Source organism: Typopeltis vanoorti, chromosome 22 (assembly GCF_054136105.1).
Source record: "Typopeltis vanoorti isolate ZY-2024b chromosome 22, IOZ_Tvanoo_1.0, whole genome shotgun sequence".
Lineage (NCBI taxonomy): Eukaryota > Metazoa > Arthropoda > Arachnida > Uropygi > Thelyphonidae > Typopeltis > Typopeltis vanoorti.
The window spans coordinates 14404262-14428808 of record NC_143570.1 but is presented as its reverse complement, the minus strand read 5'-3'; the positions used below and the strand labels follow the sequence as shown (position 1 = coordinate 14428808).

The window sequence follows — 24547 nt, the reverse complement described above, 5'->3', positions numbered from 1 at the left end:
AATAATATTCTCGGTTATTTAATAAAGATTTAATAATATTTAATAAACAAAATGCCTTTAGCATCCCAAAACACCAATGCCATGACCTTTCCTGCTGATGGAACCGACTTTGTCTTCTTTGGCGCCAAACAACTAGCTTCTGTTCACTGCTTTGACTGCTGTTTGGATTCTGGTGTATAATGGTGAATCCAAGTTTCATCCATAGTAATACATCGACGCACAAAATCAGTTTTATTCTTTCCAAGCACTGTTCAGAGCATGCGAGTGCGTTTTTCATCTGCTGTGAGCAAACAAGACACCCATTCTTCCGCATGAAGAATGGATGTCTTCATGCAATTTTCTTCATTTTGCATGAAGAATTTTGCAATTCTTCATGCAAAATATATCCTACACATTCTTTTCAAATGCCTATAGTCTCAGCAATTTCACTCCCTTTGACTCGCCGGTCATCCAATACCATATCATGCACTTGATCAATGATTTCTAGTGTTGTTTCAAATTTTGAACGTCCTTCACGTGGATCATCTTCAAGGCTAGTACGGTCACGTTTAAACTCGGCACCTCATTTCTTAATTGTCAAAAAGGAAGGAGAAGAGTGCCCATCAACTTCGAATGAATTTCGTTTGGCGTTAAACTTTCTTTTACAAAGAATGTTTATAACTGCACGATACTCAATTTTATTTATTTCAAGGGATACAAACAACAGTTTTGCTTCAGACAGCTGTATAAAACAAACTACTTTATAGAATTACTTGCAATTTCACATCGATGTGCTTATGACAAATGTACCAACTTAGAAAAAATTCTTGCCAATCGTGTTGCCATTTATGGTCGAGGCCGAGAATTTTTCAGACCACCCCTTGTATATATATATATATGTAATGTTCTATTATACATTATTGCAATATCAAAAGCTTCAAGCAAGATTTGCGTAACAATTCTCCAGGCAGATTGTCTCGATTTCACTCTGAGTAGGATGTCTTCTTGTATGGGCAAGTCCTGTTTTCAATAATTTAATGCATAGGTTATCAAAGAAACACTTTCTAACATAACGAAGAATGGGAAAAATTATTAAAGTGTTGGAAGTCAGAAAGTTGGTGTTGATCTCAATGTTTGGTTTTGATGGATATCAGTCAATGAAATCTGCACTGTTAAGCCACATGAAAGAACAGTAGTGTTGTGGGAAGCATTAATACTAAAAATTTTTTCGTAATGTACTAGTATTTGCATGAAAAACGTGACAGTTTCCACAAGATGTTATTGTGAATTTTTAATTTGCCAACGGTCTTTTTCAAGTGATAACATTAATGAATGATTGCATGTATTTTTGATCCTCTCAATTTACTAATGTTCTTTTGGAAGATTCCTGTGGAGGTGCATGAGGTCTCCAAAGACTGCATTATATCAGATATGATTTTATATAGGTCTTTTGTGATGTTCGCATCTTGCAAGCGAATAGCTGAGATGATGGTTAAACCGTGGCATTTTTCTTCAAGTGTGAGGAGATATTGTATTTAATAAGCTTATATTTCTGTGCTCCATAAATTACTGAAGACTACAACCGAAATTTAAGGCAAATGAGATTATGGAATAATCCCCATAAAATAGTTAACATACTGAATGGTACCCAGAAATCCCGTCTGTCTACCACAGTAGACTACAACAAAACTATCACCATCCCATAATTAAAGGCACATCTGAACACCAACTGCGCACAGTATGTAAACCTTATGTAAAATTAGCAACTCTCATCCGTTCACCTAAGGACAAATGCACTCCTTTGTCACATCCAGGAGTCTATGAAATGTCCTGTTCTTGCCATCAAGCCTACTACGGACAGACAGGAAGAACTGTGGACATCCGCCTCAGTGAACACAAAAAATATATCCGACACTTTCGCTATGGCAAGTCGGGTCTGGCAGACCATGCTTTGGGTACCCCTGCACACAGGATCAATAGGAAAGAAACAAAAGTAATGCACAGAAGCTTATAGAAGTCAGAGAGGTTGTTGCTGGAATCAACAGAAGCCTTAAAACATACTCCAAACCTTAACAAGTATGGCTGTATAAATCTACCAAAGATTAGGGAGACAGTCATCTTAAGACCAAATTAATAATTATTACTTTTATTTTATTTCATTTTTTCAAACTTTCCAAGACTATCATTTGGACTACTATTTCAAAACTTTGAAATTTTTTTTTAAACCTAGATGGCGCCATATTAGGACTTTAGTCTCGTGTTGCACGCTGCAGTTACTTTTACTAGTCCCACTGTTACACCAGATTGTGGTTGTTTTGCATTTGTAACAAACTTTGTGCTGTGTGCTCGGAAGATGCTGGATATAATACCAGCAAAATATCAGCTTTTAACTTAATAGTTTCTTAATCATCTGTGTTCATATCAAACCCTGAAATCTATTACAAAAAAAGAGATTATGGAAATTTGTATATATAAATATAATTAACGATTTCTAGTAGAAAGCATATACAGGGTGTTCGGGATAAATTTGACATATTTATAATTAATTATATTTTTCCGTAAGTTACATGTATTAACACACACTTCTCTTCATTTAAAAGTTTGGACCCTTCTTCATTCATATACAAGATGTCAGAAAGGATGGATAGCTGGAACCCACCTGAATCATGGAAGAGAATAACTTGTATCATGATGATTCGTGCCCGCCATCAAAATAAGGATATTACGACTGCTGCCCAATGCTCCCTGAATACAGTAAAAACAATCAGGCATGAACTAGAGACTTGCAATGGTGACTACGAGGATGTAGCAAGAAGAAAGATCCCTAGCAGACGATCTGATTGCGTTCGTACAGCAGAATTCCTCGCAAATCTGCAGGAACAGGTGTTGAAGAACCCTGGCATTGGAATTCGGGCTTTGTTCGTGGAGTTGCTAACTGTAGTCAAGCCCTGGATAACAAGGGTAGCCAATGGTAGGCCGTATAGGCCGTATGTATGGCAGCAGGATTCGGCCCCTTGCCACACCTCTGGGAAAAGTCAAAAATGGTTGTCTGAAAATTTCTACGACTTCACCAGTCCAAATATTTGGCCTCCAAACTCCCCAGACCTTAACCCCATGGATTATTTTGTATGGGGCGCAGTTGAAAAAGACACCAATCGCACTTCCAGTAATACAAAAGCCCAGTTAATGGATAAAATTAAAACAGTTTTTGCGGCCCTTCCCAGGGAGACTGTAGCATCAGCTTGTTCGAGGTTCCGAAGCAGAATTGAAGCTGTGATCGATGCTAATGGTGGTTATTTTGAGTAAATCTTGTTGACAGTATTGTAATTAACTCTGCCTGTAATGTTTTTTTGTCAATTCATTAAATTTAATAGATACAAAGATTTTCTTTTTCCTTACGAAACTGTCAAATTTATCCCGAACACCCTGTATATATATATATGATTGTGTGTGTTCAAGTTTTCGAATTGGACGCAAATGAGTCGCATGGTAGCATTCGACAGGATATAAAGCAAAAGGCAAGGCTAAGTGAACTGTCAGGGAAGCTCTTCAGTGTAGGAATAAAGGTGTCCTTGACACTGTTGACACTTGTGCTATTAAACGTTTTCATTTTTCTAGTCTTTTTAAATAAATATATATATGAAGATGGTCAAAAACACCTAATTTCGATTCTCGTCAGTGACGTGAGGAACCTTTATATCTGATCTATTTAAAAGAAAGGCGAGTTAGCCGATAGGGATATTTTCACCTTGAAACTCGGGTTTTTCGAACCCCAAGAACAGGCAAACTGGGATGGTTCATCACTCCTCTGCAGCAGAGAAGTGATGAACCGGCTGCATTAATTCGTCATAAGCCTCTCATTAGGAGGGGCCCAATCAATCCTAAGGGAAGGATTCTCTCTTTCCTGCACTTGTTTCTCTGTGTCCATTAAGCATAATGCCTCATCACGTTCAAGAACATTCTTGCGATGGTAAGTAAAACCACTTTCCTGTCAGATTAAGTGTCGTCTACAATCGACGAAAACTTAAACAACTCTCATGTCATTAAGAGTATATTATTCCATTGGTTCACTTTATATGGATATACAACATCACTGAAAATGTGCTCTACAATGAGAAGTGGATAAAGGGACTACAAACCTTCGGCCACATAGGCCTACTTGTCGCATACATCATGCCACAGTTTGTCGAGATATACGATTACCTGTGCTGGAATGGAGCCGAGGTGCAAGCTGACTTGCAACTCGGAGCCATTTACATTTTACTGTTCGAATCAACAAATCTCTCTTCATGTTCCATGGTAGAGTGAGGACTGCCTTTTTAGCACACATGTCAAGGACACCTTTATTCCTACACTGAAGAGCTTCCCTGACAGTTCACTTAGCCTTGCCTTTTGCTTTATATCCTGTCGAATGCTACCATGCGACTCATTTGCGTCCAATTCGAAAACTTGAACACACACAATCATATATATATATATACAGGGTGTTCGGGATAAATTTGACAGTTTCGTAAGGAAAAAGAAAATCTTTGTATCTATTAAATTTAATGAATTGACAAAAAAACATTACAGGCAGAGTTAATTACAATACTATCAACAAGATTTACTCAAAATAACCACCATTAGCATCGATCACAGCTTCAATTCTGCTTCGGAACCTCGAACAAGCTGATGCTACAGTCTCCCTGGGAAGGGCCGCAAAAACTGTTTTAATTTTATCCATTAACTGGGCTTTTGTATTACTGGAAGTGCGATTGGTGTCTTTTTCAACTGCGCCCCATACAAAATAATCCATGGGGTTAAGGTCTGGGGAGTTTGGAGGCCAAACATTTGGACTGGTGAAGTCGTAGAAATTTTCAGACAACCATTTTTGACTTTTCCCAGAGGTGTGGCAAGGGGCCGAATCCTGCTGCCATACATACGGCCTACCATTGGCTACCCTTGTTATCCAGGGCTTGACTACAGTTAGCAACTCCACGAACAAAGCCCGAATTCCAATGCCAGGGTTCTTCAACACCTGTTCCTGCAGATTTGCGAGGAATTCTGCTGTACGAACGCAATCAGATCGTCTGCTAGGGATCTTTCTTCTTGCTACATCCTCGTAGTCACCATTGCAAGTCTCTAGTTCATGCCTGATTGTTTTTACTGTATTCAGGGAGCATTGGGCAGCAGTCGTAATATCCTTATTTTGATGGCGGGCACGAATCATCATGATACAAGTTATTCTCTTCCATGATTCAGGTGGGTTCCAGCTATCCATCTTTTCTGACATCTTGTATATGAATAAAGAAGGGTCCAAACTTTTAAATGAAGAGAAGTGTGTGTTAATACATGTAACTTACGGAAAAATATTAATTATAAATATGTCAAATTTATCCCGAACACCCTGTATATGATATGTATGATATGACTAATGAACTTCGTTCATTAGTCTTCGTTCATTAGTCATATCAGGAGCCGTCGTGTTCGGTTATTCGGTGGTCCTGTAGGCGACGAATTCACTTTTACGCATGACAATGTCACACTACATCGTACACGAGCAGTGGAAATACTTCTGGAGACCAATGATATTATTAATCTTAATCGAATCAAGTAGCCAGCACGTAACCCAGATATCAAGCCGTTATCTGGGTTACGTGCTGAAAAAGACCTAAGCCCCCATATGTATTGCAATTTATTTTATATAAGTAATTTTGTAATATTATTATGCTGCAATATATATATTTTTTAGTAAAATGTGTCATTATGATGCAATACGTTTGTCAACATTTGGCTGTAGTTATGCAAATTTTTTTCATACAGTAAAAATTTTGCCCTTAACTTTTGCACACTAATGACTAATATATTATTTAGATAGAGACTGTACAACCTCTCCTACCCCACCCAGAGGCAAGATCGAACTCAGCGCTGTCATCCACGGCAGTTTTCTCCCCTTGTTGGTGGCTGAAGTTCGTAACCGACTCCTGTGGCAACCAGGAGCAGGTTGCTTGGAATTACATTTTTCATTAGCACTTAAGGCAGGAATGAGTAATGAGATTTATTCATTATTTAGGAATCGAATCTAACGTTTCCCGACTCGATGTTTTAATCAGGCCAATTTCACCTTTTAAAACGAATGTAACATTTGGAAATAAATTATTAAAATTAAGGGGATATTAGATCCACATAGTTTTAAAACCGAATAAGAAACTCAAAGATTGGAATCAGAGAGTTTCTTGCCGAATATAGTAAACTATAAAGTATCGGCGACACTAGCGTTAGCCAATGCAAGTGATCCTAGTACGTAGTACAATCTCGGGCAACTCGTTGCAAAGGTGAGTAAAGTTCAGATCGCTATTCTTAGGTATTTTCCATAATGTAAAAACACATTTCCTAGGAAATGTATGCTGTTATTACATTATGGAGGGAGGTCACTATCCAGACCGGTTTCAGCCTTTTTTGAGGCTTCATCAGTGAGTACACGAGCAGTAAATAAATGTTTCTAACGATATATATCTTGAAAACAGCCACTGAAGAGTCATAATCATTGCCAGGGGATGCAACACCATTTGGGGTTCGGTGCATTTTTTCCCATTTCCCACTCAAATCTGGCAAACTGATTCCACTATCCATTTTATTTTTCATCTACCCATTCTTGCATTAGCCGTCTCTTCTCTTTATAACACCCATTGTACGAGGCATCTACTTTTATCCATAATGCAAATGTCCAAAAAAACCGTTCCGTTTGAGTTATTTTCTGTATTGGATTCTCTTTGCAGTTTAGTCTGCAATAGTTCACACTTTTCACCCATTCTATTCTATTTGTAGAATCTTTCTAAAAGTTACCAGAACCATAAATTTACTTGCGAATGTTTCCAGCAATCTCAAAATTCACTGATTATTTTTCCATGTATATATACATTGTCCATTGTTGTAGGTTTACCTTTACTTGTTATCAGTTTTTTTTTAGTTTAAACAGTGCGTGTTACTCTTTATGGATGTGAAGTTCCTAAACTCTTGTTGTTCATTGATCTTTATTTGATATTCATCTTCTCTGCGAATATCAGTTTGTCTTCTAGATGTTGACTATTAACCCCCATCTTTCTTTCCTCCTCGACTTCGGAATTGTTCTTTCTAGTTCACCTTTAATAATGGCTATATCATCATTTGCAAATCGCAATTGCTTATTTTCGCACATCGAAATTCGATTATATTTATCCTTAATGCAATCTATTCTTTCTTAAAGTATGATAAAAATCGTTAGGCATATTGGATCACCTTGCCTGGTGTTTTCCAATTTCCTCATAGAAGCCTCTGCATTTTCATTGGTTGTGTAAGACATTTAAGACATTAGGTTACTGTCCGCTCTAAGATTCGAGTATAGTAAATGGCACTTTCTGATCTATGGCGAATGATTTCTGAAAGTCAAAACAACCATTTTTTTCTATGCAGAACTTTCTCCACAATTAATGCCTAGTTTTAATTAAATGGAATTGTCGTTTTTTTTTTTTTTTTTTTTAAGTGTCAAGTGTTTTCAATCCTCCTTGGTTAACTTCCAGCAATACTTTTCTGTGTTGGAGCTATTGTTTTGTAATTTTTCCAAATTATATTTCCCTTAAGTTTTGCATCTGAGATTCGTCTCGTCTTAACTGTGAATATTTCTACCTAGTATTCAGCAGAATTTGTATCGTTCCTCTAATTGTTTCTTGAATTAACCTCATCTCCAGTGAGTGAAATACGCTTCTTTGTGCAGAGAAAAAAGTCGTAAGACAACCTTCGCAAGTTGTCTTACGACAGAAAATTTACCACTACTTGGAAAAAATTGTCCATGGTGTAATTTTTAGCTGTTAAATAAGGGATGTGGTTACGTTCCTTATTTTTCAAATGTAGCAGAAAAATCCGTTACATGCATTTTAACAAACGCAATAAACAGGGAAAATCCTCCCCTTATCGGGACTACTGTTTTATTTATTTGTATCTAATATTCATGACAAAGTAATGTGGAAATTTTGCAATTTCTGTGAAGATTAACATTTGCAAATTGTTTGTTAAACAGGAAAAATGAAATGCACACCTACGTCATGTAAATATGCAAGTAATAGCGAATTGTAAAGCAAAATTAACTGAAATTAATGCAGTGAGTCCGAATCAAAAATCCAAGAAAACTTTATGAAAAGAGCAAATCTTTGCAATATGGGCGAAATGATTGTATTGGATAAGAGGCCACAAATTGGACAAGTTTATTTTACCGAATATTTTCTCAGAAAATCTCTCAGCAAAAAGTGCAAATATATTTATCAAGCTTTTATTCAGAAGGGGAAATATTTAAATGAAATTAACCTCCTTATCTACATAATTTATTTAGATTTAGATGAATAAATCTATAATTATTCTGTATGCTGTACAATTTCCGTTTTGATACTTTTTAATTTCATTTCAAAGAATAAGTGCAATATTTATCGATTTTTTATGCTGTATAGGTTTTTTAAATGAATTATTATATTGAAAGTTAAGGATTCAAACTGGTATCAGACACATGTAGAAACTTTGTTTTGAAAGTTTACAGGCTCATGAAAGCAAAATCATCAGTATTAGAATTGCGTTCGTGTGCATTATTTAACGGACACAAAAAAAAAGGCACTGTGGATTCTTTATATTAAGGTATGGGATTGAATACACTTTCATACCTGTTAGGTACTCCTATTATGCTACAGAAACCTTAAGTTCCTTATGTTTAAACATATCATAGCAAACCGATGTTAAGAAAGTAACTCATAAATAAACTGTTAGGTGCATAATGCAATATTAAAGTACACAGCAGTAGCTTTTAATTTGGAGTAATTTATAAGATAGTCGATTTTTCACATGGGCTGATGATTAACGTTTATCAATTCTGCATGAATTCTACTTTGAGTCAGTCATTTTATTAAATTTGCTTTGGTATTTTTATACAAAAAAGAATTAGAAATTTATTTAATACCATATTGGACCTGCTGTAGCCCAAATTATAGCACATATCTATCAGGTTTGGCATAGATTCCACTTGTCTACAACATACTATACTAGGTGTTCACCAAAATGATTAGTGCAGATTTGATGGAAGAGGACTGATCCTAGATGTATTTTTTAACATGCATTCTCAATGGGGTTCAGACAGGTATTGTAGTAGCCAGAGAAAATGCAATTCTTGCATGTACAGTAGCATTGTTGTGCACAAAAACAAGCCAGCTGCTAGATAAACTGAACAATGGACTTGATCATCAAAAATATGCAGACATTCATCTGAAACCTAACCCTCCAGCAATCAAAGGAACTATTCCTTACCAACAGGTGCCCCACTTGCCAAAAAACCCTTGAGCTGAGTTTTCCAATTAAACCTAATGGAGTGAAACACTAGGAAACTATTAAAGTATTATTTAATGCTTCCAATATCAGTTATAGAAACATCGTTAGTACGAAATGAGAATTGCGACACACAAAGGCAGCTCAGCACTAAAATACCTGGACAGTCCAAACTAGGTGGAGGACACTTGTTGGCAACCCAGGAAGTACATTGTGATGAAGACAAATCTTTCCGACATTTTAATTTTCTTACGAATTTACATGGTCAAGTTACGAGGCCAGATTAACCAGCCATGAATGCAGATGTTTGTCCTATCTGTCTGTAGTAGGCCAACTTACAAGAACTCTGTATACACCTGGAACTAAGAGGGGGGGGGGGGGGTTGTGGAGAAGGAAAGAGTAATCAGTTTAAAACTAATTAGCTACTTTTAAAAAATTAATTTATATATAGCTGCATAAAACTTCTGAAATTATTGGAAACACTTTGAGATCCCACCTTAGATCCTAGGTAGCCAATAAGTGTACATAGATAGTGCCACATCTAGTTACTAGTCCTTCAACATATTTTAGATTTATTTTAGTTGCGCCCTGTGTGTGTGTGTTACAATTCTCATGATTGATTAATTAAATCATGAGTTTTTCCTAGCACTTAAGCCTTAACACATGGCTCGAGTTGAATTAGCTGCCATCAGTACAGAACAAGTTGTACCATAACCCATGTAATGAGTTTTTTTCCAGTTCTTCACCAAAACCATGGTTGCTGTATAGGCATGTGACTGCCAATACCAACTGTATTAAATTCCCTGTGCACTGCATAGTTCAATGAATTATGGGTCAAGAATATTATATTATAGGTGTCTGCCAACTGCTGCATGCAAGTTCTATCTACAGTTATGCTTCTCATACAAGTAGTATGGGCTATTTTTTCAATTAGAACCATGGGTTCAGTAGATGGGCACCAACAATAAGCCCTTCATCAAACTGAAGATCCTTAGTATACGATCGTGATCAACACTGCTGACCAATGGCACTTCCCAACTGTGAGCCGTGGCCCCCTTAGGGGGGGGGGTGAAATAATAAAAACAAATTGAAAATGTTTCAAGACTAAGTCAATTTTTTATCTTAAAAGAAACATTTAATTTTTATGTTTTTTTATTTTAATGGGAAAAAATCACACATGATGGTTCACGAATTTTGCTTCCTGCATATTTTGGCACTTAATGAATATTAGTAAATATATATATGCAAATTTAAGTTTCAAATATTTCACCTGATATTGATTTTTTTTGTAGCAGTATTGAAACACATCGATCACATCATTCTTTCTTTATTACTGATTGTTTTACTTTTCATGTGCTTGTACTGCAAATGCACAATAAATCTATATATTTATAAAAATATGAGATAATGTGCCATGTCAAATGTGTATGAAGATGCTAAAAATGTAATATTTGCATTTGATTTTTGCAATATTCCCTGTTTGTTTTGTATTGAATATATAAATACAATAAATATTATAATAATGTGTATATTACGATTTTTTCCCGAAGGGGTTGTGAAATATTTTTCCAAAGGCGGCCCTGACATCCAGAAGTTTGGAAAGCACTGGCCTAGAACACAATATGATGCACATGACCAAGTATTTAGCACATATGCTTCACAATATCTATATACATCTGCATATAAAGGCATTTAAATTCGGTAGCTAATATGTGAATTAGAACAGGCTAATAGCTTAAATCAGTTTAACAGAAGAAAGATGGTAAAGTGTGATACTTTCCAAGTAGGTTTTCTACATGAAAACATTCCGTTTGGTTTCTAGATTAACTTCTATTGAGATTTTGTTGGTTTCATAAGCTCTCGGTCAAAATTTCAGTTGTGTTTATTCGGTTAAGAAATGGGTGATCTTTAATACCCCTCGTTCAAGTTTCCAGACTAAAATCTCCCAACCTTGCATCAATAGTGGTCAAGCCACATGAAAAACATAATTCACTGTTCCCAATTTTTTAGAATAAATTTAATACAGTAAACCATTCAATTTGCCAAAATATTCCTCTCACTCTAGTAAACATAGCTACAAATCAGACATAGCCAAATACATTTTGTAAAAATTTCACTGCAGACTGTCAATTTCAATGTTGTAAATGACACAATAGCAAGGATTACAGCACATCTAGCAAAGAAAGATCAGGGACAGAAGACTTTTGGCAAGATATTAATTCCACAAGAATCTGTGTGAACAAAATTTGTCAATAAACAATACTGGAAAGAAATACATTAAAAAATAATAATTTCAAGGCAAAGTCAAAACATACTTCGTTACCAGAATGGCTTTTTATATTAGCATTTGTGTTTTGTTCAAATGAAAAAAAATTTAGTAAGTTTTTATATCTTGTACACTAAATAGATATTAAATATATTTTGTCCAGTCTGCAGCTACTGTTAAAATCCACTCACCATAGGTATTTGTTAACCTTTATTAATGATTATGAAATTTTGAAGCATGTTGTAACCAACCAGCCACATCTATGTAATACATTCATTTTCTGATATATAAATGAAATGCCATTATAAAAATATATTGAGCATAGAATTAAAAAGCAGAAGTGTGGCTAATGCAACTGCCAGGATAAAGCAATTAAACAAATTACATTAATGAAAACAGAAGATGCTTCCTTCTTATCTGTTTGATAAATAGATGGTATTTCCGTTATAAGAGAAACTAACGATGGGTAATTAACAGAGGCTGAAAAATGCACTCATCTCTGCTGATGATGCCAATGCAGGAAGTTATAGTAATATTATATTCAGGCAATGACAATCAAGGAAAAGAAGGAATAGCCATAGTATTCAACACAAAATAAGAGGCTAATCTTCTTGAATGGCAGTCAGTCTCAAGTAGAGTCATGTGGGCAAATATGAGAATGGGGAACTGGACAATGAGACTTATTTTTGGCCATGGTCCCACAAAAGGTTCTACTAAGGTAGAAGTGGAGGAATTTTTTGAGGCTTTAGAAAAAGCAACTGACACAATGAAAAAGGAAAAGTTGGTCCTTGTTGGGGATCTAAATAGCAGAGTAGGAAATGATTGTGAGACATACAAAAATATTTTGAGAAAAGAGCAAAGCTAATAATAATGGCAAATATCTGTTGGATTTCTGCTCAGGACATGGACTGGTTATTACTAACATCATGTTCCAACATAAAAATGTGCACAAATTCACATGGAGAGAAGAGGCAATGAATAAGAAAAGTGTCATTGACTATGTTATTGTTGAGAGTGATGTTTTCTCCCTTGTGCAGGACACAAGAGTGTACAGAGGATTTGAAATTGGAAGTGATCACTATTTAGTCTTGAGCAAGATAAAATTGAATTTCATATTGAAAAGTATAACATGTAAGAAAGTTTTAAAGCGAATAAAAGTTGAGCAGCTCTCAGATGTGAACTGTAGACTAAAATACACAAAGATTATTGAAAAGAAAATGAAAGAGTTTGAGAACAGGAATCAAACCTTGGAGATTCAGTGGCAAACTCTGAAGAAAACATTGATTGATTCTGCCAGAGAGGCATGTGGTGAGGTTGTGTGCAAGGATAAAAAAATCAGAACTCCCTGGTGGACACAGGAAGTTAAAGAGGCAGTGAAGGAAAAGAAGAAAGCATATCAAAAGTTCCTGGCAAATAAGTCAGCTTTTACTCTTACAGAATACAGACACAAATGTAAGAAAGCTAAACAGTGTGTAAAACTAGCTAAACAAAAGTCATGGGAGGACTTTGGCAAGAATATAGAAAATAAATATCAAGAAGGTGGGAAAATATTCTGGAGGTTGTTGAAGAAGCTTAGGAATGGAGGAAAGAGTGCTGTAAAAGGAGTTAGAGATGATAAAGGTGACATGAAAATGGGAGAATAAGATATCCTTGAAGTATGGAGTAAATACTTTGAAAAACTGCTAAATGAAACAAGCAGTGATGACTGCAGAGTAATAAAAAACACTGACCAGGCATGCAGTCAGGAATACATATTCATACTTGAAGTAGAAAAAGCCATCAAAGGCTTGAAATGTGGAAAGGCTGCAGGAGTAGATGATATTCGACCAGAAATGCTGAAGTATGGTGGTATGAAAGTCTTACAGTGGCTGCACTGCATAATTCAGAAAGCCTGGAACAACGAATTCCCGATGATTGGAGTAGAGCTCTCATAGTACCCATATATAAAAAGGGAAATAAAACTGAATATGAGAATTACAGAGGTATTTCCCTACTGAGTGTTCCTGGCAAAATCTATGCAAGTATACTTGAGAAACGGATGAGAAGAATTGTGGAAGAAAAGCTTGGTGAAGAACAAGCTGGATTCAGGCCAAATAGAGGCTGTCAGGATCAGATCTTCACTTTACGACAAATAGTCGAGAAAGCATGGGAATATAACAAAGATCTGTATTTAAGTTTTGTCGATTTGGAAAAGGCATATGACAAGGTGCCAAGAGAGAAGCTATTCAATACACTACAGCTATATGTTGTCAATGGGGCATTATATCAAGCAATACTTAGTCTTTGAGTTGTAAGCCAGCAGTTAGAATTGAAGTACAGGAAGATGGGTTAATGTTAAATCTGGTGTGAGACAAGGATGTACATTATCCCCTCTGTTATTCATTAACTATATGGATCACATTATGAAGGAAAGTGGTATTAAACCTGATATCAAAATTGGAGATGTTAATTTCAGCTCTTTGCTTTATGCGGATGATGTTATACTTCTAAATAAATCCGCTACAAGTCTGCAAGATTCTCTGACTAAATTGAATAGCTGTTGTAATAGATATGGTAGGAAGGTCAGCAATAAAAAGACAAAGACAATGAAAATAGGCAGAATCATTGAAAATGTCAACTGTGTTGTGAATGGAGAACCTGTGGAACAAGTAAAACATTTCAGCTACTTAGGCACGATTTTTAGTGAAGATGGTAAATTAAATATAGAAATAGACAACAGAATCAGCAAAGCTGGTATGGCGGGAAGTCAATCGAATAAATTCATATGGAATAAGAGAGAAATTAGTCGGAACACTAAATTAGCTGTATACAAGACAGTGTTCAAACCAGTTTTAACTTATGGATCTGAGAGCTGGGTCAGAAGTAAAACACTTGACCAAAGACTAGATACCGGATATGAGAGTCCTGAGAAAGATTAGAGGCGTGAACAGATGGCATCAATGGCAATATCATATTAAAAATGAGGATATGAGGAAAGAACTTGACCTTGTCAGCATCCAGGAATGCGTTAGCAGAGCTAATCTCGGGTGGTATGGTCATTTAAACAGAATGGGCAAGGAACGATTAGCAAAAGTGTTCTCTGCCAGGTTGGCAGGAAAACGACCCAGAGGAAGACCAAGATATATGTGGATTGATACGGTACAGACTGCCTTAGAGGATAGAAATATAAGATCTGATAATGTTGGAGTCTTGACAAGTAACAGACTGATTTGGAGGAAAATTGTAGATAGGAATTTAGTAATGATGTAATTTTTTCATGTAGTACTGTCATATCCTGTACACCCCTTGAGGGTACATGGCAGGAATTTGATGATGATGATGATTGATGTTTACCTTTGTGTTTAAGATAAGCTGAGCTGCTCATACCAGCTCTCAAAACAAAGCTGGTATCATATATGAATATCATTCTTTTGTTCGATTTCATCAAAATTACAATCCTGGGGTTTAGCTTAGAAAAGCAAGGGTATTAGTATCTTGAGAAGAATTAGTCTTAGTCTCTTAAATAGTCTCATTTTAGGTCTACTGATAATGAACAGTCAAAGGCAACTAATCATTTCAACCATGCTTTAATAATCCTCTGGGTTTTTACACCATGGAATCACTTCCATCTTTGTGAAAGTACAAGGCATTAATATCAATAGTTATTAATGCCTCGTAATTTGACAAATTTTTCTCTTGAACAGGTTTAACTATATTTCATGTTAAAACTGAAATGTAAAAACGAATACTACTTTACTGATTAATAATACCTAATACACAACTCACCGCAGTAAACACCCGTGACAAAGCCACTCGCTGACTATATAGTACCGAGCAATATAGATGTAGTGGTATGCTAAACCAATTCATGGGCCACCAGTTTATCATTTATCCAGTATAAATTTCAACTGACTCTCAACCATACTAATGCAATTTTCACCATAATGTTTATATACAGCTCACCAATTTAACATATTCCAGATTTTTTTCAGTGTTAATGGCATTTGGTGTGATAATACAGTTGAATAAAAGTGGATTCACACACATTGTAGGCTTCAATTCTTAGCTGCATGAAAACAAAAGTGAATGTCAATTTTATACCTTCGTATCGTATAATGTTCTATTTATCAATTATCTGTCAGCACTTCTCATTTTAAAATGTATGATTTGTGAAATAAACATCGATGTCACATGCAGTTGGAATATCACAATGATTGTTCCCAAATGAACTTTAATATATATATATATATATATATATATATATATATATAAGTTCATTAATTTACTATATGAAGAATGAATATGCTCAAAAAGTTCTCTTAAATATAATTCACTTGATCATGTTTGTAAAGATTTAAGATAATGATATGTAAATATCAATAACTGAATTGCAATGTGAACTGACCCACTGAATGTTTGGAGAAAAAAAAAGCAAATTTTTAAGACAAACAGAAATCATTTATTGCATTATACAACATGTGGTTATGTAATACATTCAATGTCATGTTAACACATGCTACTGAATATCAAAGAACATTCAGACAACTGGACCACTATAATGGAATAAAACAGCATCGTGCAACATAATGGTTAAGTTGCACCTCAATAATATCACTAGCACATATACACACACAAGGACTAATATCCAACACTTAAAAGTATATCTGCACTTCTTAAAATAATAAAATGTGCAATCTGAAAGTAAAACTGGAAAAAATTTACACCAAGAACACTCACGGATCAATACCTTCTTATTATAGGCACATTGTAGCGCTCTAAATTTCCCATATTTGACATCATGCCACCCATCCCTGAATTACTCATCACACCTGACTGCATGTGGACATTAGTCTGACCCATTCCAACTCCTTGATGACCACGATGTCCCATTCCACCACCCCAGCGGTCTGTTTGTGAAGATTCCACTCTTCCCCATGAATCTACTTTACCACTGGATCCCCACTGTGATCCTGCCCCGCTTGAACCAAAGGATTTGTTTCCATCCCTGTCTCCTTGTGATGGATCCCAAACGTCTCTATCAAATGAGCGATTTCCACCTGAAAATCTTCCAGCACCCATGTAGCGTTCTGAACGATCCCGAGAAACATCATAACCCCTTGATCTCTTTGATGCATCAAATCTCTCTCTGTCAGCAAATTCTTCTCGACGGACACCTCTGATTTCCTGGTCTCTACCACGGCGTCCACCTTGTGCACCAGCAAATTCCACAGGCTTGTTTCTTCCTTCAAATCTGTCCCCTCGTTTGTCAGATGATTCTCTTCGTTCATATGGTACTCTGTCCCTATCAAACCTAGACAAAAACATTCGTTAAAATTTATCATCAGATAAAAAAACAAATATCAATTTAAATTATGCAGAATGTAAACAGACACTAGGATTCTTATAGATAAGTGAGCAAATTAAACCTTCTTTAATATCTAGTTCTTGGCAGGTATTTTTCTTTCTAAGCGTTTCGGTGATTGATGAATTTAACTCTTACTGGAGGCATGTCCTACAGAGATTCCAGACTGCTTCCAATAAATTTTAATTTATTGGAAACAGTGGCTTATACCACCAGGGTAAGCTTTTGGTAAGCCATATATCTTAAAATGCAAGTGATATTAAGATCTATCAGCTCACAAAATATTCTTAAGAATTGGAATACATTTTTAATAATGTGTTTTCAAACTGGCAGCTCAATGTTTTAAAGAATATAAAAATCACCAGAAGCATTCTAGACTTCAATAAAGGAATGCTTTCTTCAATTTAACACTGTGGATGATTTTAATATTAATGAAAGAAGTGCAACCTGCAGATGTATAAATTAAATCTGATGCGTTGAAGGTTATAATATAAAGTAGTATTATGAATAAACAACACAAACTTTATACAAAACTCCTATACAACACAATAATATACTGAAGAAGGTTTTAGTCCTTCATAAATAATGTTCATGCTACTTTTAAGTTCAAGCAGTGCATCCATGACCAGTATCCCATTTATTTGTGTAATCTATTTCTGTCCATCTCATTTTGCATGGTCTTTGTCAAGAACCTGGCTATTTTATTTTGTGGAAATATGGGTCACTTTAAGTGAGAGGTCTTAGTAAGATCACTTTATTGGAATGTTCAAAATTTGTTAAGCATTACTTTACTACTAATATTTAGTTGTTCTGTACTTCAATTTTTTGTATTTGTAACAAAATTAAGATTTAATTTTTATTAATCAATAAATCTTCCAAATTTTTTAGATAAGAGCACGATTTATAAAATCAACATATACTTTACCTTAGTTGGTGGCGACGCCTTAGCTCTTCTCTCTCACGTTCTAGCCGTTCCCGCTCCATCCTTTGTTTTTCTCTTTCCATTCTTAAAACATCCAACCTATCTCTTTCCAGTCGTTCTCGCTCAATTCTATAATAGTAGAGAGTGTTTAAAAAAATTAAAATCTGTTTAGGAAATACAACTAAATGTTTGTAACAAATTATATTATAATCACAGAGATGATACCCATACAGAGTAAAAGAATTCAGAACGTTGCTGATGTCATGGTAGTTTTCATTACTACCTTGCAAGAGTAGAAACGAAATTCATGCCGGAAAGCACTAGTCAAAGATTTCAAATCTCTCCTCCCTTTATGGATCATACACTCATAGTTGTAATGGGAAAGAATACATTCTGCATTCTGTTTGACAGCTATGAGCGTATGATAAATTGTGGAAAAATCCTCACTTTATATGAAAAAAAGAATGGTAAGAAAAAAGCTGATTGAAAAATATTCATGAGCTCTGATAAAAATGTTAAATGCAGAATTAATATTCTAGACACACAATATTCAAAATAAACAGAGCCAAGGTTGAAATAAAATGACAGTCAAACTCCATTGCTTGTTTAATGTAGGTCTTATGTTCAATAATTATATTTATAAATATAATTACTGATTATATTTACAGCCACCTCACCCTTTATATGACATTAAAGGCAACATGAGATGAAGTGAAGATGGACTTTAGATATATCTAGCAGCTGATAAAACTGATGGGGGCAATAAAAATAAAACTATAGGAAACTAATAAATTATCAAGCATTATCTTAGGATAAGTTACCTCAGCCGTTCTCTTTCTCTTTCAAGACGATAAACTTCTTCTCTATGTTTTCGTTCCATATCTTTTTGTCTGTAGTAATCTCTTGACCTTCGATGTTCAGCTTCTCTCATTTCTCTCTCTCTTCTACGTTGACGTAATCTCTCTTCCTAATAAAATAAAATTTCAAGAAAAAACTTAAAGGCGTAAGTTAAGATTCCGACCATTCTTATGAGCATAAAAGAGTAACTATATATCCAGCTGTCCACAGAGCAGCAAATAACATTAAAAATATCCATCCTATTTTGTTTTTTTTATAATACTAAATGATTTTAAGTGTGAAGCATAGACAAAATGAGAAAAACATACAATTAAAATTTAGCCACTGAGAAACCTGTCTTTATAGTTGATTGACAAAAGATCCAATAGTTATTAATTTTAATAGCTCGTTAAGTAAATATCAATGGCAATATAATATGAAATGAGGATATTAGGAAAGAACTTAATACCATTACTATTAGTAATGATGTAGGTATTTAATGTAGTACTAACATATCCTGAATACACCCATGTCAGGAATTTGATGATGTTAAGTAAATATTCTATAGGGATTATCACAATTCTCTGCAATTCTAATGAAATTGAAATTAGAACAGTTACATATACATTAAGTAATATCAACAATTGATACTAATAACTTACTTGCATCTTCTGAAATGAGAGAGCCCTTGCTTTGAATCCAGGCCTTCCCAATACACCACGTCGATACAGTGGGCCCCTGAATCCTCTTCCTCGACCTCTGAATGAAAGTGGTCCTCTTCCACGACGACCAAATCTGAACCTATTGAACTCCCTGCTTCGTGAACGCCGCCTCTCTCTTCGTGTTAGATCATCTGGCTCTCCTTCAATGTCAATTATATTTTCAACTTGGGATCCATCTAGTAAGAAATTAATTCACTTAATGCATATGTATACACACACACAAATCATTCTCATAATCAAAAAAAAATTTAACCACTTTGTGAGAGTTATTCGTGGCATGGATGTTTGTGTGAAGTCTTCAGGGTAGGCTATTTTGAGTAATGGTTAAAGAAACCAAGCTTTATGAGGCAGTTGTACATCTTTAAACTGCAATTTCTGAACACCCCCTTCAATCCCTATGTGAGATAAGCTATATTTCATTTTTCGTTAAGTGGTAGAATATGTCAAAACATCCCCTAATGAAGTCTTCAGTTGAATCAGATTATGCAAAACCATAGCTCACTCACATTACTTAATGGGATTTACACAACAAGGCAAACATCTGTTTTAGATAAACCATTCATACATAACATCATAGCCACCAAAAACTTTCTTGGAAAGCCACTTTGTTTTACAGCATTTAGAAATTTTAAGTTTCTCCATTTATTTATAGCTTGATATAGTATTAAATAAGATAACCATGGGTTACCATCGATACTGATGGTAAAGATTTTTTAAATCTAAGTATTTCATAAAACTCCTTAAGAAATAATTTGAAATTAAGTGCTATATTCAACATTCATTACACTAACATATTGGCATAAACCTAAATGTTTTATTAATGCCAAGTATCTTCATTTCTGAACTCAATTTTATTCAAAACATACCAATGGCTTCATCTTGATCCATTTCTTCATCTTCAATCTTTTCTTTGTTTTCTTCTTGAACTGCATCAGTCTTCTCTTCAATTTTTTCCTCACCATCTACGAAAATTACAGGAGAATCTTCAAACAGTGTTATTACTAGTTCACTTAGCATGATTCTCAATTATTCAGTCTTTTTGGATTGCAAAACTTAATTTCCAAATTTTTAAGGAAAACCAAATGAGTCATATCACTAACAATCAGACAAGAAAATAAAAGGCAAATCAAAATGGGGAAATTTAAGTCAGAGAATCAGGAGATATGAAAATTTAGAGAAAAAACATTACTTAATACCAACATGTTGGAATTCTGTTCAGGACACCAATTAAAGGTGCATGAAATTCACAAGTCTCAGTGACTATATTGATATCTTTGTGTTTGTTCTGAAAGAGAGAATACAATGAATTTGAAGTGAAATCCAATTATTGGACAAAAATATATACACCATACATATAAGTGTAAACTTGTATGTATGGTGTATATATTTTTACTGTGTATATATTATTATAAACTGGCAAACTGACACTAGTGTGACCTCAAATAGCAGTAATGCACTAGAGAGTTGAGCAAGATGTAATAATCATCTTGCCCAGCAAAAAACGCTTTTCTCCTATTAGGATACAAACCATTAATTGAAAGAATGATAATGGCAAGACCTCAACACAGTAACATCACAATTCTATAGAAATTTGGAAATGATCTTGAAATCAATACCAAATGGAGGAGATTAGAATGCAAAGAATAATGGACAAATATGGATATGGAGAAAGAAATAAAAGAGGGAAAAAGAATGATATCTGGAAAATAAGCAAGGATTTAGAAGAAACAGTACTACCATGCACCAAATATTAGTGTTAAAATTAATCAGAGAGAAATCTCTGCACAACTATACGTTTATGCCTGTTTTTTTGACTTTCAGAATGCAGCATGGGTTGTACTTGAATCTTACGGAAAGGACAGGAATCAATGTCTGTCATAAGACAATGACAGTGCAGAGGTCGATGTAAGAAATTGAGGAGAAATAGGATTTCAGACAAGAGGCAAGTGCCTGAGAAGAATGAAATGCTAGATGTGACAATACTGGAGTAGTGCTCAAAAGTAACAAACTAATTTGTAAGAAAATTTCTTATAATTATTAAACTTAATACAATAAGATTCTTAGTGAGTACATAATATGCTCGAGCTTTTTTGTCATCATCTTTCGAAAAACTTAATGTTGATTAATTCATTACAACTGATCTAAAAAAGAAAGAATAATCATGTTAATATTCAACAATACGTGAGCAGCAAAAATCTTTTGTGGTATGGACAAAAAATAAAAATAAAATAAAATAAAAATAACGAATGGTGAAAATACGTCAACAGAAACTTAATGTCTCGGTGAATCCAGAGAATACCTAATCATATGCAAGTCTCAAAATTTTAATTTGTCTCCCTGCTGGAGAATGTCTCAATTCCCACCCAGTCACACAGGATTCACTAGAGCAAGAAGACTATCATTAACAGCACACCTCTATGGTGTGTCAAAACTGTGAGAAGTGTCATCACTTCAAAAATTATTCAAACCATGCCATTCAAATATTTCCATTGCACTCACTACATAGTAAAGGTTGTATTTCAGTGATCTAAGTGGGCTTTAGGATGTTAGGGATAGTAATGCTAATGCAATCTACTTTGCCTTCTTTGTCTTGTCCGATGAGGAACTCATTTTCCAGAGGAATTACACCCCTTCACTCTTGATATTTCATTCTTAAGGTGCTTTAGATATAAAGCTATTAATCCATTATCACTGCTGCTAGGACAAACTTGCTCGCAAACTACTAACATGTAATCGCCAAGGCCTCTCTATAATAATTTAATGCATTCTTTGAGTTTGGTTTACCATCAACTTGAAACTCAAGTAAAAAACGCTGGTGACTAATAAGCTTCAAATTTTGCATGCATTAATTTGTTTTGGCACTCTACACAATGCATTTCATCCTTGTAGCTAGGGTTTTGTGACCCCCTCTCCTTCCAACTCACCATTTTTAGTCTGATGTTTAGAATATTCTCACATTCAAAATCATGTAAAGAGATTTTGTACAAGCAGTTGCAATAAGGCAAAAATTGTCAGTAATAATCTTGAAATTCACTGAATTAATGAACTAAAGAGAATATCTAGCATAAAACTATATATACTTTGGGACATGGCAGCACACATCTAAGCTTACTGAAGCTTTGGAATTATGATAAACATATTAGAAACATGCAACAGTAATCACAGGTATCTAATGATTAGATCATATAAAATGCATTTTATGAGGTGCAAACCCCCCCCCTCAAATTAAAGCCAAGGAAATATTTTGCAAGGCAGCATTAAATATGACACGAGAATGCTGTGGCCACTGATGCCTGTAGATATTCTGAAAAAATACCTCAGTGTTTTAACTTAAATTACACATATTGAAGAAATCTGTTCCCTTTCATTCCTTTTACTAGATCAGAAAAATCACCTTGCTACAAATTTTAAGGCATTAACATTGCTTGAGAAACATGCTGCCTGACACCTATGAAAGAAGGTCAAGTACCCAATGAATTGGTGGCAAAAAGTGCTGGATCAATTTCTTCAAAATTCTCTTTTTAAAGTGGAGTCTGGCAAGGAATGAAAAAATAAATAAATAAATAAATAAAACATGAAGGCCTTGACTACAGCATTCTAATGATTAGATCTCACCTCATGATCCGGAGAGAACTAACCAAATTCCAGCAGATGCAGAACATATTTTAATTAAATAATTTACATACTTTATGAGCAACATTACCTGTTTTTTCTCCAGCTGCTGCGTCTCCTTTTTCTCCAGGTTTATCTGTCTTTTCACCAGCAGGTTTATCAGCCTTTTCTGCAGCCGATTTATCATCTTTGTGAGCAGGCTTTTTGACAGATTTTGCATCTGGTCTTCTTATTGATCCACCAGATTCCCTCTTCACCTGTTGAGTTCAATTTCTTAATTGAAGACATCAATACAGAAAGCTCAGTAAAATTTACACAAGGCTCAAATCAACCTAACTAACGTTGGAATTGAACTATTTTTCAATGTCACTAAATACTTAACACAATAAATGCAGATGACCACTGGATGATATTTCATATTGTTCAGTAGACGGCAGATACCATTTCTGATATTTGTAATAACATCAGTAGCAAATACTCTTAGAAAAGCAAGGATCATGCCATATCTACAGGGTCAAAAATGCAGAAATCTGATTTTTGGCTATATACAACAGCATTTTTTTTTATGCTGAATACTATATGAAATTCCAACAAGCTAAGAATTTATTAGTACACAAACTCAGTATACTGTTCTTTCCACAAAATGAACAGAATTCCAACTACAAGAAACTAAGATTTCAATATAATCTAGAAAACTAAGAAAGTAACTTCCTTTATGTTTCCACAATTTAAACTTCACATTACATATAAATTTCAATTTGATCTTACTAATACTAATCTGCAGTTAACTGAAATACCAAGCTATTTCTTCTGTGCTGATTCACCTATACTGAGGAAATACAGACAACTAATTATATTTCAGAATCACAAAACTGGTGTTAAGTTGCTTGCTAAGAAATCAATTAACATGGAAAACAACAGTGACCACTGTTTAATGAAGTGTCAAAATTTAAAATACAAGTTACTGGTAGCCAGCAAGTATCATACAAATAACATGGAGCTGTTTCACAAGATAAGAATTAAAAATGAAATTTTAATATTCAGGTTTAAATTGAAATCAAATAAACATAATTAAACTTGTTTATGGATATTTAATACACAGACAATTTACACCACAAGCAAGTTAATATACATACCAATTAAAATTTAAAAAATGATTTCATTTGACATACATTTATTAAAAAGGTAAAAATTTTAATAAAATTCATTAATTCTTGTATCTTTGGCAAGCAAAAAAACTCTTCAAAGAACCAATGAGAACAGAATAAAAAAATATTCTATTTCATCATCTTGTAGATTCAAATGCTTGTTATATTGAAGTTATATTTTTAGAATTACTGATGCCTCTCAAATGTGTAAGCATCTTAAAAAAAAAAAATGTATATAATGAAGTGTTCCATAATCTACAGGCTGTCACTGTTTTAGTATCTGTCAATAAAGGCTGAAAACTTCATCTTTTCTGTAGCTATAATTTCAATGTCACACATACAGGAGATATTCAAAAATAATACCCTGTGTTGGCTCCACAACTAGCAAATAAGTCTAAA

The 24547-nt window shown here is 34.6% G+C and overlaps 1 protein-coding gene across 4 annotated transcripts in view; it reads right to left on the bottom strand.

Annotated features, from left to right (window-relative positions):
• Nucleotides 1–15981: 15981 nt before the first annotated feature.
• The window catches only part of LOC150094174 (uncharacterized), a 40807-nt gene continuing 32241 nt past the window's right edge, over nucleotides 15982–24547 (bottom strand). For all 4 annotated transcript variants that reach the window (XM_090411899.1, XM_090411901.1, XM_090411900.1 and 1 more), the window contains exons 9-14: nucleotides 23092–23257; nucleotides 20255–20350; nucleotides 19329–19564; nucleotides 18651–18796; nucleotides 17833–17958; nucleotides 15982–16856 (exon numbers count right to left, since the gene is read on the bottom strand). In XM_090411899.1, coding sequence (XP_090268025.1) covers nucleotides 16286–16856; nucleotides 17833–17958; nucleotides 18651–18796; nucleotides 19329–19564; nucleotides 20255–20350; nucleotides 23092–23257 — 1341 coding nt within the window. In that variant the 3' untranslated portion in view covers nucleotides 15982–16285. The remainder of the gene's footprint in view (nucleotides 16857–17832; nucleotides 17959–18650; nucleotides 18797–19328; nucleotides 19565–20254; nucleotides 20351–23091; nucleotides 23258–24547) is intronic.